The following is a 16,507-nucleotide window of genomic DNA, read 5'->3' as shown; positions in this document are numbered from 1 at the left end:
CTCCCCTTTCATTCATGCTTCTCCTGAAGTACACATACGTGCATTTGTTATACCTAATGGTATGCACACAGGACAGATAATGCAGGGAGCTGAAAAGAGTCACAGTAGCAAATAGCGTCTCAACAAAGAGACAGAGAAACAAATGAAGAGAGAGCATGTCACCTACCATATGGCCCATATGATGGAACAGCTGCGCCAGACACCAGAGCCCAAAGCAAGGAAAAGAGGAAAGAGGGGGGAAAACAAGAGAGGAAGATATGGGAAACAACAGTCTGAAAAGGCATGTTATTCTCAGGCTCTCCACCAGGAAATTACCACAATATTCATCTCTATAGCAAACCAAGTACAATTACTATAAAATACAAGATTTTAGGGGAGACTGTCTGTAAAACTCTGCTACTTGGTTCTCCCCTGCCAAATATCTACAAGTGGGTTTTTCCTAGTCTATTCCATCTCAGCTGTGCTCTGGACCTAGTCCCCTTCCCCTAGTCCAGACAGACAGAACTGATACAGTGAACTTTGTTTACCATATCTAAGAAATGGCTCACCATCCCAAATTTTAGCATTAAGAGGAGGAGAAATGTATAGGAACATAATCACACACTTTGTGTGCAGACTTTCCCAGCCTAGATAGGGCTGGGAAAGACCACAAACTCAAACTCTGGAGAGCTGCTGCCAGTCAGTGTAGACAGCACTGAGCTAGGTAGAAGAACAATCTGACTTGGCATAAGCCAGCCTCCTGTGTTCTAAAACCATTACTTCCAAAGGGAAAACTTTTTATGCGGAAATTACTTCTATTCTTGCGTGCAGGGAAGCTCATAATAAATGCAGGGGAAGGACTCTCAAGAGAGTGTCTCCCATAATTCAACAGAAGATCGTCTTTCAGCCTGTACAGCTAGGGAAAATGAAAACCAAATCAGGTGATGACCAGTGTGCAAATGTGGCAGATGGGGAAATGGTGTTCAGTTGCCCAGCTGAGGAATTTATACTGTGAACAAGCTCAGCTGGGAAATCTCCCTTCTTTCACCACAGGCCCAGCAGTAAGTACCCTGCCTCCATACCTTGCGCATCAAGACGCTTGTCTGCATAGACCTTGTATGTGAACGCATGGCGCAGAGCAATGGCTGCAAAGAACATTTCCACGCAGATGATGAAATCCTGGTAGCCAGCAGCCACGGTCCCCTTACCCACAGATACATTGGCTGAGTTGATCTTTGGGATTGCACCACACCTCTCCAGAATGGCCAACAGCATCCCTGAGCAAAGCAGAATCAAATTGTAAGACTTAAGGGAACCTCAAAACACTCCACAGAACACACAGAACAACATACTGCAAAAGGCCCAAAGCTCTTTGTTGCCACCTCGTTTTAATCTTTCTTTGTTGCAACATTTTATCATTTTACTCAGATTTTGTTTGTATTTTTCTTTCTTACGGTAACCTGTTTGGAGAATATTTGTTGAAAAGCAGGTTACAAATTGCCAGTCCAAATGATAATAATAAGTCTACACATAGGACACAAAAGGAGAATGGCTAAGTATGGGTATTTCAGAATACACAATATTAATAATTTTCATTTCTCGTACAAGGCAGAATCTGCATTTCACCTACAGCGAAAAGGCAACACTGATGAAAAGAATCCTAAACCAAATAGAAGAAAAATGTGTCACGTGTCATTAGGTTTTAATTGTCTCTCAGGCATTCCCAGTTAAATCTACTTGTGGATTAAAGGCATGTGTGCTTGTCTCACCTTGCCAGAATGACAGGAAAATGACAGACTTGACCATGAAGAATTTCAGGACAGGGCTGTAGGGACTGAGAAGTTCACGTGTGGCAAAGTAAAAGAGGAAGAGGGCATAGAGGGCCAGGCTGACAGAAATATTGTAAATTATCGTCACATAGAGATACCCATTGGTGACACTGTAAGGGAAGAAAATATGAATGCTCAGTTTCTCACATACAGTGTTTCTTAGCTCATGCAGTGCTTTAAAGACTTCTCCCTGCTCCCAGCTCCATCACTAAACAATGACCCAATGCCAACAGGGAGATTATACTACCATTACAACCAATTACAGCAACCTCCATTTCATACAACATACAGAGCTTTTCTACATTGAGAAAACATGGTAGTTACAGGGAAAATGTATGCAAGCCGGCACATTTGTGGGAATGCTTTACCAAAGCTTTTCCTGTGACTGCAGAGGTCAGGGGGCCATGTTAATAGGCTCTTATTTGTATTTTGTTTCCAACTTCCTCCTCCAGTGTTTTGTGGCAGCATACCATATGTTTTGAATTTATACTCACAGCAATTCTGTGAAGGTGGCTCAAAGCAACTAACTCAAGGTTTACCCTGGGAACTTTATAGACTCTGATTTCAAGGTTCTGAAGCCAAATCAATCCACCTTTTTGCAGCCATGACATTACTGCATTCTCCCAGTTCTTATGATAGAGAAGTCCTTCCTTTTCAGTTAGACTCCTAGTCCCTCACAGGACTGTCAGATAAGTGTTTCGTGACAAAGAAAACTCTATAATTTAGAAATAAATTATTTACTTACTCAAAGTCCCCATCCTGGTACTTGCCAAATGCCTGGAGGATGACTGTAATAATTGCCATGAGGGGTTTTACCACACAGAACTGCAGAGTGGCCTGGAAGAGAGTAAAAGGAGGAGGAAGGCAAGATGGGTATTGAGAAGAACAAATGACCACAACCTTCAGGCTTTGATCTCTAACCAGTCAGTCCCATTCATCTAACTGACCAAAAAAAGCCGCACCATCAACTTGGAATTATGACTGCCATTCTGCTTCTTGAACAGGGATGATAATCTGTTCATTAATTAGCCATGTTCAGAGTAAAAATATGTTTAAACATAGTTTCTTCTGTGTCTAAAAGCTGTCTAAGAGGCCACCCAACCAAAGGCTGGGTGAATGGACATCTGTATGCAGACTGGACACAACTCTTATTTCTCCTTTTCGTATAATACTAAGGAAGCTGTTGGGGTTCGGAACTGATGCCTGAAAGTGGTAATAAACTGTAGGACACCTAAGCATATTGAAGCACAATCCAGACAAGACATACGTGCTCCTGGTTGGGAGTGAGAGGGACACAGGGTGAAGCCATGGATAATGGTAACAAGAGCAGGGTCACCTCAGTGGCTGCAGCAATATTGTGGCACACAGCCCAAGAATTGTGGTGACTCTATCTCTGGTGGGTCAGTAAAGGCATTTTTTTAATTCCAGGAGACTTTTCCCTAAGTATCTGCTGTTGAGAGAGAGAGAGAGAGTATTCTGCAGTCTGTGCCTTTGTTACATTTTTATTGTAACATTTTAATGTATTTTTACTGGGTTGTGCCCAATTAAGTCCTACTCAGAGTAGATCCATTGAAATCAGTGGACTTTACTAAAGTCCACTGATTTCAATGGGTCTACTCTGAGTATACGTTAGATACAACCTACTGTATTTTAAGTATATATTCATTGTCTTGCATGATTGTGATTTTATACTTTTGTAAGCCACTCTGAACAGTATACAGTCACTAAAAATATGGGATAGAAATCTCTAAATAAATAAATAAATGTATATTTGAAGCTCCCTCTTGGCAAAGGAAATGGCACATTTGCTTTCATAGACAGATTGTGAACTAGGCATCATGTTCAGAGGAGGAAAAGCTAGTGGAAGATTCTGGGATTTCAGCAGGGATCTCCTGCTTTGTAGAAAGCACCGAAGCAGGAAGAACCAGCCTTGCGGTCATATGAAAGAGAAAGCCAAAAGAGGGGGAAAGATTGCTTGTGATAAGATGCTCTCGGGTGGTGACCATAAAACTTCAATGAGATTAAAAAATCCCAGCACAATCCAGCTGATGAGTCACTGCCATGATGTGAACTGGAAAAGGTCAAGCTAATTGTTAAACTTGCTTCTAAGCTTCCTCTTCTCCATTCTGGGGGTTGTTTAATCATTTTCCTGCAGCCCGATCCCACAAACTTTTATTTTTAGACACTTCCTGGTGAAGAAAGTGTTAAGACATTACAGGGACAGCATGTGGGTGATGTGACCCAGACAGTTACTCTGTCACTGGGCAGAAGTCTAGGGGAGGACAAACAAATCATCAAAATGTGGTATGGCGCTAGCCCTCTTCTGAATCATATCTCAGACACATTTAAGCTCCTGTCCAGTGGCCTGAGAATGTCACATTTGCCCCAGGCAAACAGAATGCTAGGAGTAGGAAATGTAGCTCCTTCTTCACTGGAGTGGAACATTGGGGAGAAAGTGTTCTCTGATCCAGTCAACCCTGTTGTTTCAACTGCAATTTTCAGAGATACATTATGATGTGCAGATGATGATGATGATTGAATTTATATACTGCCCTATACCCGAAAGTTTCAGGGCAGCTCACAGAAAATATTAGCAATCCCGATATACTTCTTTATTATCACCTCCACAGAATTCAGAAGAGACAGCCTCCTGGGTTGTAAATATGGACAAAAGAATTCCAAAACACTTGCTCTTGGATCTCTCAAGGACATACTGTTGTACATACACAAGCACTCCAACATCGACAGTGAAATTGCTCATGCTAAATGAAGTTCCAAAGTTAACATATTTTCACCATACACTCCCAATCCCAGGCCTGTAGCCAGAAATATGATGGCGGTGGCAGAGACACCATTTACAAATCCTTCAAAATCTAAAATGCTGGCAGTCAACAACCATGTATCTAGACCGTGCTCTGTTTAATATATTTTGTACTGCTTCCATTTAAAACATTATTTGATCTATAATATAATTTTAATAAAAATAGGAATTCACACTAAAAATAAAATGAAATTGAAAATAGCAAATATCCAAGAGGTTGTCAGTGAATGCATTAGCATTCACTGGCCAGGCTTCTGGGAGGGAGGAGAAGCTTTACTTCTTACTAAGCAAGAGAGAATACACTGCCTGCACATTTCCCCCTTGCATCTCCATGGGTAAACAAGACTAGACTACACTACACTACACTAGACATTCATTCATTCATTCATTTATTCATTTATCTGAAAATTCAAGGAAGAGGCCCGGACTATCCTAGTGGGAATGAACTATTCTTTGGTAATGGACATTCATTCTGATGCCAAATTTCCATGCGGAATAGATGGACCCGAGAAACAGTAGTGTTTTGAGAGAAGACCTGTCTTCTGTGAGTCCTACTGTACTACTATTAAGGGAAGGGTAGGGGAAAGAGAAACTTTATCAATACGATTGTGTAGTAAAAATGTATCAAGAACCATTGTCACTTCCTCCTGACAGTTTACACAGAGCTGGCTGCAGCATATCAGGTAATTTATTCTCTACAATTAAACTGGGAGAGGTTCCCTTGGTGAAGAGTTGTGGCTCATCCTTGACTGCTTCCTCTGCAAGACCCAAGTAGGAGGACTCATATGAGGAGCATGTGACATTTAATCACATACAAGAACCTGTTGCAACTAATGATCATCATGAGGTACAAACAAATTATCAGGACAACTGAGTCAGATATTTACACGTCTTGATGCAAACAAAAAAAAGTTGCTCGTTGCCTAACACCATACACAGACTAAAAATAACCCAAGTAGTATCAGAGTCACACCCCCACTTCCAAAAGCATTAGATCACACAATGTTCCCTCACACAAGCCAAATTTGAACCCTTGGCCACATCGCCTCTTTTTCTACACTCAACTATTTCTAGACTCAGCATGAACTGAAGGAACATTCAGCAGCTTTTTCTAATCTGACCCTAAGGTTATATTCTCCCTATGCCTTTTACTGAGTTTCCTTCTATAGCTTGCCATTTGTGTCACAATTGCACACCAGTCTTCACTCACAATCTCCTTTACCATTTTTTAAAAAAGAGGTTATCAATATTTATACAGATGATTTTTTTCTATTACATCTGGGTGATAATGTGCTTTAGGTGTTAACGCTGCCTTTGCTCTCAAATCAAGTTTTATAAAAATGGGATAAATCTGTCGGGGGGTGGGGTGGGAAGTAGTGGGAGAAGACAATCAGCGCATAGCTCACAATGTGCTGGTGCCTATTTACAAGGACATGAGGCAGAAAGGGCTTCAGTTACACCAAAAGTGATGGGTAAATACCTGAGGTATATAAAACCATATAAAGAATGAGACACTACAGATCACAAGGTCAGATAAACAGGTATATCCATGACAGAGCAATGCAGTGTGGTTGAAATAGCCCAAATTAATAATGTCGTAAAAGTTACAAAATGTGAACAAACCATGCATACTTTCTACACTCTCAGTTAAACTGACATTGCGGCAGAGTCAATAATGCAGCTAGGTACTGATACTTTATTTGATGCTAGCAATCTTGTTGTTACTGAATCAATTCTCTCTAAATAGTTTTAAGCTCATACAGGTTCTTTTACTGCAGAGCTGGGCCTTGGCTGAAAAGTGAAGTGGCAAGTTACGTAACAAGGGCAAGTGAGATTTCAGTTCAATGTTTCCTGTTCCATAGCTCACACAAAACTTCCCCAAGGCTACAAGGCTAAGTGGAACCAAATTCTTCTTTACTTCTGTCTCTAATTTTCAAAAGGTTGGCAGAATTGACAGACCTAGAAGTGATTTGTGTGTTCTGTACAGATAAATAAAAGAGAACAAGCAAAGGGTGGGGGTGGCGGGGGGCACATACTCATCTTAACTGACATCCTCACTCACACTTTCAGCAGTGTCCTAAAACTAGTTTAAGGGAGTCCCTGCAGATTCTACTTCCGAATAATCCTATGGAGAGAAGCATCATGTGGCAGCATCTAACTCTCCAATCAAGTTCTGTCCTTCCATACCTGCTTACAAAATCTCAGAAATCCAATGGAATACGTCTTTCCCCATAAGCAACAGGTTCCATACATACAGCTGGACCTAAAAGCAAGATAGCAAGACAGCTAATCAGAAAATAATTAGATTTCATTTTTAACTTTATTATTATTATTGGGTTTTATAAACAAGAATGTTATACAAATAAGTATACCAAGTTTTCTCATGTCATTTTTATATCACAAAAATAGCATAATAAATGTGGAAAAATATATACAACATATGTTTCATTATTAGTGGTCAATGTATAAATAGATTTCATTTAAGATTGTTTTATAAATAAGGCGTATAAGTATTTATGATGTTTAACAGCAGTTTAACTGTTTTCTCATGCTGATATCTAGAATGGATATATAATATTAAACTCTTTTTAAAAGAAAAGGATCAGACAGAGCACCTCAGGGTATGACAATAATATTTCTTTTAGTCTTCAGAGAAAGTGGAGTTAAACAACCCACTGACAAACAAGCAAGGAAGCAAGCAAGCAAACAAACAAACAAGCAGGCACACAATTTGTTCCCCACATTTTCTTCCCAAATTGCTTTCTCCACGCATTTATGCTAAATTACAGCTGCAAGATTCAACCCACCTCCCACTGATGTTAATAGGTGCTGTTGCTTCCCAAGTACTGCAGATTTCACAATGTCTTGTTGTGTGAAGAACAATTGTGGTTAATTTGAAATTAGGACAGAAATGCCTTAGGGCAACAACAAAACTATTGCCAGTATGACTAAAATGAGCTTGGAGGAGAACAAGGAAAATAAGGCTGGAAGTGCAATTCACGTGTGACCAAATGGTCTCACTCAGACTGGTGTGGAAATTGGTAAACTAGATGAAGGGGCCTTATTCAACGTTAAGGCATACTCATCTCACTGAAGAGTTTCCAGTGGCAGAGGTAGAACAAGTGCTATGATAGATGCCAGCCTGCACTCAAGTCTTTCCCACCAAAGAGATAAAAAAGATAGATAGATAGATAGATAGATAGATAGATAGATAGATAGATAGGACACACAGCATACTCACTCAATGGACTTCCCTCTAATCTCAGACATGATGGAGCTCTCTCCGCCAAGGTACTCATAGCAGAGGCTAAGGAAGTTATAGATTACAAAAGCTGCAAAAAGAGATGAAACCAGCAAAAATCACTAAATATACTCCAAGGGTTTCAAAGGATGTTGTTTAAAAGGAACTACGGGGGGTGGGTGGTTCTAGCTCAGCAATTCAAAAATAATCCCACAATGCACTACCAGATCTGTCATTTGATTAAAGACATTTTTATTGATTGACTATTTGAGTTTATTTGAATCAATTAAGATCTGCATATGAATAAAGCAGCAAAAAAGGGGGGACCCCACTGTTTTTAGAATGTACACAAATATGTCACAGTCTAAACCACTTCAGAAGAGGTCTTCTGTCCTTTATGAGAGGAAGAATGCTGCTTCTAAGATATTCTCTGCCATCCAGTACTTTATCTTATTTATTTTATTTTTAAAAATCTGCTCCAATTCACTGGGGATAATTTTTTATTTATCAAAAGATTCTCAGTTGAGAGAGGAATGATGGGCTGTGCCAGGATGCAGGCAAGATAATTTGCTTCATATACATAACAGGAATATTATGCTAATAAATTACTTATAGTACAATCCACTTGCAATGCTTCCACTCCAGAGCACAAATATTCTTTTTACCATTCCACCTGCAAGCCATTCCGCCATGCTTATCTATGGAAGTTGTTCAGAGAATTTATATATGTCATTTCTAGACTCACAGTGCTCCCTAGTGTCATTCTGGGACATTGATGGTGTACTAGATGGGGAAGTTCCCATGACAATTCAGTCATGCAACTTGCTTGTGCTATTTCTGTTTACTTTGAAGGTCTCACATGCAAATACTGACCAGGTGCCAAACTGCTAAGCTTGACCAAGGCGATGACAAACACACACTCCCTAGTATGAACCAATGGGTTTCCAGCTCTGTAATCACATTTTTAAAAACTGAATGATAAGCTTGGTACTCAAAAGCTCTGTTCATGTGAGGATCATTCCAGATTCTTCTTGCCTACGATATCACGAACTGTGGCTGAACCTCACCCATGAGAATACACTAGGACAGCTGTGAGCGGAGTTCTTCCTGGTTCAAAATCTCAATGCAGCTGTGAATTTTAACAGCACTTGTGGCAATGAGATGACTTCATTAGGACTACAGCAGGAATCCTTTTTACTTTGAAGGTCTCCAATTCAAATACTGACCAGGCATTAAGATCACCTAGTCCAGTTGAAAATTAAAGCCTGTGCTATTAATTTTGTTTTTTTAAAAACTCAGCATGGTTGCTAAATAAACATTTAGTGTCACATCTACTTTGATACTGTGAGTTACAAAGGTTCTGTTTTGGTGAGAGTAAGAGTCTTGCCTTTTGTGAACTGCTCTTCTGTTGTTCTGTGGTGGTATTCAAGATCCAAGTCAAGTGTATTCCTTTCCCCCCCTTCTGCACTGCTTTTTGAATTTGATAAAAGTCAAAGATCATAATTCTAGCCTAATTTTTTGTCTAGAGTTACATTTGGGTATTATTTACTCCCATGTTCAACACACAGAAGCACGCAGCAAGGCCATACAGAGTACTCCCACCCTTCCAATATCCCATGCTCTTCTTTTGACATCCACATATGCAGGGAAAACACTTTCACACATACCGTTGTACATACAAAGGCTTCACTAGAATCTGGAATCCAAATTGTTCCAGATCCCAAGGATGGCTTCATGCATACAATTACATCTGTAAGGAGGTGGTCCTTACAGATGTCTATGCAGTGTATGTGGACTCCAGGGAAGAAGAGTGTGGCCTGCTTCTTGCTCTCATGTTGTTGAACACAAGAGTTAATAAAACCTAAACAGGGTATATCATGTCCCAAAAAATGGTGACTGGCATACCATTCCACTTCAGGTCACCAAAATGAAATTTGGTATGGCATAATGGTTAAAGAAGAAGCACTCACTATGCTCATTGGGTGATCTCCAGCCAGTCACTATCTCTCAGCCTATCCTTAACCCAAACTCAGTGTCACAATCATAAGGGTTTATTTGGATAAAAGGTTCCTTAAAATATTAATTCAGTAAAAACTACCAGACAGCTTCTTGTACCCAATTCCTTTCACAGAATTCTATAGGAACCAATCACTTATATAATGCATGTCTTATTACACAGAGTGAAGTCTTGCTCCAGTCAACAATCTTCCTGCATCTCCAGATGTCTACAAAACAAGTTCAGTGCTTTTGTGGGAGGATAACCAAAAGCACACTGCTGTTCAAGAGGTTTCCGCCCTGCCCTCTGATACAGGAAAGGCTCATTATAGTAGGAGCTGCCTATTCTGGGACCTTGTTTAGGAGAAGATGAAATTAGGTGGAAGAGAACAAAAGCGTTTCCAACATTCCTCAAGCTCCTCATGGAAGTACATTTAGGTTGCACACGCACACCTATGCAAATTTACCTTAGAATAAGTCCCATTTAACATGCACTTTCTTCAAAGGAGACATGCATAAGATTGTGCTGAAGTCTCTGACTAGTGCTCTACTGCCAACATTTCCAGTTGAAGATGTTATTTAAATTCTCAAATAAGACTACCAACTTTAAAAAAAATCAAACACTAAATGCCACAGATTCCAGCTGTGTATTTTCTTTAACGTTTTCCAAGGGCAGACTTTCCCAAGGGAAAAATCTCTTTTGAAATGAAAGGAGATTCCCACCCCCTCCTGTTTTCTGATTTTCCTAGACATAGTTTTAACTATAGAAAGTACGAAAGCAGGGAGGGGGACCCAAACCTATTTGCATACAGGCCATCAAGCTGGCAAACTTTAGAATGTGGGCTGACCCTCTGAGCAGATGTTGTCATGTTTGCAAACTCCCTAGGCGAGGCAAAGGGGATAATAGCTGTTGCTAGGAGATGAATTTCACAGAGCAGCAGGCTTCCAGCTACGCAGCTACGCCTTTATATACACACTCAGCAAAGGCAGAGGAAAGGGAAAGCCAGGCCAAACAAAGATGGCCTCTGGATTGTGTGTGTGTGCATCTGCCATCTGTTAACACATCCCAATGTATTGTCATAGGTGTGAAAAGCCCAGTGATCCCCTAACCACAGTTGTTCATGAGCAAATATTGCACTAGTATCATATAAAGCATATTTTCATATGGCTATGAAACTCAGCAGGAGACTCTCTTAGTATGGCTTGCTCAAAAAAAAAATCTCACAAGATCCACAGACTAAAACATTTTAAAGTACAGCAAGTGCTGCAGGGTAATTTTTTTGTTTCATCCAAATCAGTGTGTTCTACCTAAGTAACCAGAAAAAGAGTATTTTCAACTTATTTAAATAGGAATCTTGTTGAAGGTTGTTTTTCAGTTAAAGATAAAGAAACTCTGCAATGAATGCATCATAATCAGTTTAAATTTGTCACATGCTCTCTAGCACTTGAGCAGGAAATCTTGTCATGAGATCATTCACATATTTGTCCTTCTGAACAATTTCAGTAGATTGTATTAAATAAGCCATAACTGCCCTAATTTAAAAACAAAACAAAACTGTATTTACATGTTTTTATGAAAACCAGAGGAATGCAAAAGTCTTTTTTCACATGCTTCCTAGAAAGCATCTTTCAGGTATCTGGGATCAGTAGCTGGACAGCTGCAGAATTCTACCAGTAGTCCAAAACTTTTGGTGGTCCCAAGTTGGCGAAGGCTATCCTAGAGCAACTGCTCAGGTTGCTTTAGTAGTAATCTGCTGAGAGAACTCACTCATACATTCTCTTTTCTTCTTTGATGGAAAATTACTGGCATAATCTATTGAGTGAATCACCAGAACCAAAGGAGACATACCTATTTGCATGGTTTCTTGAGTTCTTGTATCTAGGCTTCTGAATTCTGTGCCAATATTATTTTTCATCATCTGAACCTTCTTATATGATGGGGAGAATGTCCACAGATTCTAACAACATATTGCATTTATTCCATCCCTATATATTCGTTCATATACAGATTCCTTTTCTGCTATAGCCAGCAGCTTGGCCTATCATTCCATCATTGCCATAGACTTCCTGCCACTTCTCCATATTTAGAACACAACCCAATATTTAACTAAGACCCTTGTGTAAGGGTACTTCCTTCAGGCTCACATACAAAGCACCACCTTCTCTCTAGCCTGTTTCCATGCCTTCCAGCACCTTACCTTCATAGCAATCCCGCACTGTGCCAAAGTAAACATAGTACTGGTCATTGGTGAAGAAAAGGAGGCTGAGCCATGAGTCGACAGCATAAATGGGCACAATGAAGAGGATCCGGACAATATAGCGTTGCTCATTGGGGCAACTGTAGCAACGAAGGTGCATATAGATCTGGATGAAAAACATGGTGAACAGGATAATGTCAAATTAGAACAAAAGTAAGCTAAGGAGGAAGAGGAGTGATAATGGGAATTTAAGAATGCAATGCCATACACAACACATAAGCACTTTTTTGCTCTCATAAGGCTTTCTTACTGAGTTTAGTAGCTTAGTAGGATATATTTACTTGGTTTTTGCACTGTAAGGTCTATGTTTAACCTACATCTGCTCTTTATCCTTAAACAAGAACAAGGAATAAAATTCATTTACAAAGTAAAGGTAGCTTATGAATATATAAATTGCTATAAAATGTAATGAAATGAACATTCTGTACTATATTTACTGTAAGATAAAAAGCAACTGTCCCACAGTATTTTTTCTATCCAAATGATAAGAATAATTTTAGTTTTTTAAAAAAGTACTAGGCATCTGAATGACATACTTTTCACTTGAGATTTACTTATTTTAATTACAAACTGATTTGGTTTCTAAATGTAATGTGCTGAAGCCGTGAAATGGCTACAATACTGAAGCTATCCTATGCTATCGTTCACATTCATTATCCAGATGTCTACATTTCACAGCTTCAATATATTACTTTTAGAAACCAGATTTAAGCACATACACATGACATACCGTATTTTTCGCTCTATAACATGCACCCGACCATAACACGCACATAGTTTTTAGAGGAGGAAAATCCGTAGGCATGCCACCCGTAGGCATTTCCTCCATAACATGCACAGACATTTCCTCTTACTTTCTAGGAGGAAAAAAGTGAGTGTTGTGGTGCAAAAAATACGGTATATGGCTCATATGTTTTCAGTGCAATACAGTAGCAGAGCCTTCTGTAATGTCATGATCCCACACAAAAATAAAGTTTTTGGATCTATAAATATAAGACAACCAAAGTGAGGACCAGCCAAAAACACAACTTTAATCTGCAAAGACATAGAAGACGTCTCTCAAATACAAACTCTATCGTGCTTTCTAATAACAGAAGAGCACACCAATAAGTTTTGCAAATGAATCAAATCTCATCTTTAAAATGTTTTGTTTTATATGGTAGCCTGCCTATCCTACAAGTTAAAATCTTTACTGACTAGAAACAGACTGGATGGAGAGTGTATTAGAATGTTGGTTATGAACAGTAATTTTGAAATAGTGCTTTTCTTCGCCCACAGGGTGTTTCCAGATAGCAGCAGCACCGGGAGTGCAAACACAGGAAATTCTTCAAAAAAGGAGGCATTTCCTAGGGTTTTTTTTCTTTTGCAGAGGGAAAAGTTTTGTATGATTATGACTAGTTGGCTTCAATAGAACACCCTAGCTGCTCTTTGTCTTATAATCTAGTTTTACACAGCCAATCATATAATTCAGTGCAAAGATATTGAGCATTTTTAGTCAGCTTCGTAACAAAGCTCAACTGATCTTTGCAAGCCATTCTGGAGGCCTTTTTAAGTTGAAGAGATACATAAAAATTCTTCAGATACATAAATAAGAATGCAAGCAATCTACGGAGTCAACCTTACAGCTGTAATGCATGAAACAGTTATACTACTAAGAGAAAAGAGTCCTGCTACATCAGACCAAAGGTTCATCTAATTCCCAAAAGAAGCCAGTCAGCAAGATGCCTTGGGGAAACTCACAAGCAGAACATGAAGGCATCAGCCCTTTTATTTGTCCCTAACATCTGATATGTTGCCTGTTATTGCAGAGGATTCACTTAGCTATCGATTCTAACAGCATTTTGATAGAGTCATCCTCCATGGATTTCTCTCCTTTAAATCCATCTACACTAGTGCTCATGACTACGTTCTGTGTCCATTAATTCCATAACGACACAGTAAGACTAGAACTCTCCCTTTGTACACTCTGGGGGCCAACTGTTTACACACCAAGATCAGATGGCGCTATTCCAACAGACATGCAGCAGATGACCAATTAATGTTCTAAAGAAGAAGAACTAATAAGATTCATTGTTGCTGCCCAAGTAAATGTCAGGTAAGGTGCTATTCTGATTCATAAAGTAGCTAATCCCCTTTTGAATCTCACACAGCCAGTTTCAATAATGCTCTGTAGCTCTCCAATGGATAGTCACTTATCTATTCATTAACCCACAGGTGTTAAACACAGGTTGATGAAATTGTAGGGTTTGCATGTGTTACTCATCATACAAGGACACTATTAGACAGCATTACAAAGAGGATGCTAAATTTGGTTTGTACCGTCACCCACCAACCTGATGAAATACAGCAGCCAAGTCTTACAGCAGAAAAGCTGGTGGCAGGAGGAGAGGAAAATGCCTCTGCCGCCTCCTCCTCACCGTGCAACCAGGTTCGCTGAAATCATTTGTACAGCGTGTTCATCATCATGACAGACATTTTGGGCAGAAATTTAAAATGATAAATGGCTTTTTATTCCTTGTGCTAAGAACAGGCAGAGCTATGAAATTGGAAGATAACGCCAAAGGGTTATTAAACCCCATGAATCATGGCACACCATTATTACATAGCCTTCTCCCACCCCCACCCCAATGAAACACACTTAATTAAATGTACATCATTCCTAAGCCAATCAACTGCATTACTATGAGGGAAGTGTGTTGTCTGCATACCTCTGAAGTTGACGGACTAATTACTACTTAGGATTCTGGAATAAAGGCCCCAGGGCCTATCACAGCAATCCACCCCATAGTATTAGCAGTCTGACAGGAAAGATGCTTGATCTTCTATAGTTTTGACATTGTCCTGCTTTTCCCTACAAGTTACTGCCTAGATTTATTGTTAGGCAAGACACGGGCACCATGAACTTAATGGCGAGCTGAAGAGACTAATTTGTAGACAGCTTCCTGGCAGCTGCAGCCTTATGTATATGCTGGCACTGTCTGAACAGCTCTGAGGTTTGCTTGTCTCACACACAATGGAACGGGACAGCAAAGTCCTGCATTCCCCCCACCCTCCATACTCTAGCTGTTTTTAGCCACATCACTTCCACTCTCACTACTCTATGAGAACAGACTCATCGCACCACAGCAAATACCTGATAAACATCTGTATCACAACTAAAGTAAAGACACACTCTCCTCTCCTTCAAGTTACATGGGGGCTTGTTCAATGGTGTTAATCCATAGGTGCACCTGTATACATTGTGCAAATGGAGTTGGAGATTGCTCATGTATGCTACAGGCCATAATATTGCATAAAGTGATCTGTAGCTTAAAACAGAAGTAGCGGTAACCACTTTGGGCCACAAGCTCCATCCACTCTACATGATCTAATGATGGCAGAGAGTAGAACAGGTAAGGCTACAGCAAGCTTAACTGTAGTCAGCACAGCTCTCTCTCTCTCTCTGGCTGCAGTAGAAAAGGTGCCTTTACAAAGTGCCATTCAAAATGCTAGAAGTATTTGATTTTGCTTACCTGATGGCAAGTAATAAGCAAAGCAGTCCACACGAAGAAACCTGAGATGGCCTGGGCAGCTGTAGTCATTAGGAATACTGGTTGCTCCACAGCAGTGGGAGTGCCAACCTCAGACATCCAGGATAAGTTGGGGGCTGCAGCAGGAGTGCTGGCTGGGGAGCCCAGCTCAGGCACAGACATGACTCCAGTCACTACAATCATCATGTCCTCAGAGTTGTGGGTCCTTCAGATCTAAAGAGGAATTTTATAGAGAGAGAGAGACAGAAAAGTTTCAAAATAGCAGAAACAACCTATCATAGCCAGAACACCTCACAGGTATCCCAGAGTTTTGCTAAACATTTCTGTCAAGTGTAGAGGCCTTCAGTAGCAAAGGTAAACAGGAATAATTTGGGAGAAATCGATCATGTTCCTATGGTATCAAACATAGCTACTCTTTAGTCACTGAACAGTCAGAAAGAAGGTCAGACATGTGAAAAGCAGTTCTAAATTTAAATTGCAGAGAATTCTGGAACACTGCCTAAAACAATCGTGCATTTTTGATACTCTATTAACACATTCAATTTTATTCCTTTCTTAAGTGGTTATACAAAGAGTTGCAATAAGTTTTTTCAAAAACATGGGGCACAACATTTTAAGGTGACTGTTTTAAGACCGCAGGAAGAAGCTGGCTGTTTGTGCATCTAGTGATCTCTTCTCTCAAGTCCACCCCATGAAGCAAAAACTTCATACAGAACAGAAGGTAGTGAAAAGCACCAATACTTGATAGAAATGTATTGGCTTTACATGGTATATGTGTGCCCAACCAATATATAGATGTGCTAGCCTGGTACTGACTTAAAACCTTCCGTCTGACTCTTGACTGTTCTGACAGA

The 16,507-nt window shown here is 39.9% G+C and overlaps 1 protein-coding gene across 2 annotated transcripts in view; it reads right to left on the bottom strand.

Annotated features, from left to right (window-relative positions):
• The window catches only part of TMEM184B (transmembrane protein 184B), a 33,355-nt gene that overhangs the window by 5,140 nt on the left and 11,708 nt on the right, over positions 1–16,507 (bottom strand). Inside the window, exons 2-9 of one of the 2 annotated variants that reach the window (XM_082240870.1) lie at positions 15,636–15,866; positions 12,064–12,229; positions 7,871–7,961; positions 6,817–6,892; positions 2,554–2,645; positions 1,749–1,918; positions 1,062–1,256; positions 167–190 (exon numbers count right to left, since the gene is read on the bottom strand). In XM_082240870.1, the coding sequence (XP_082096996.1) occupies positions 167–190; positions 1,062–1,256; positions 1,749–1,918; positions 2,554–2,645; positions 6,817–6,892; positions 7,871–7,961; positions 12,064–12,229; positions 15,636–15,839 (1,018 nt within the window). In that variant the 5' untranslated portion in view covers positions 15,840–15,866. The remainder of the gene's footprint in view (positions 1–166; positions 191–1,061; positions 1,257–1,748; positions 1,919–2,553; positions 2,646–6,816; positions 6,893–7,870; positions 7,962–12,063; positions 12,230–15,635; positions 15,867–16,507) is intronic. The other variant, XM_082240871.1, reaches the window with a different exon arrangement.

Source organism: Podarcis vaucheri, assembly GCF_965113315.1.
Source record: "Podarcis vaucheri genome assembly, chromosome: 10".
Taxonomy (NCBI): Eukaryota; Metazoa; Chordata; class Lepidosauria; order Squamata; family Lacertidae; genus Podarcis; species Podarcis vaucheri.
This window is presented reverse-complemented; position numbering and strand designations above follow the sequence as displayed.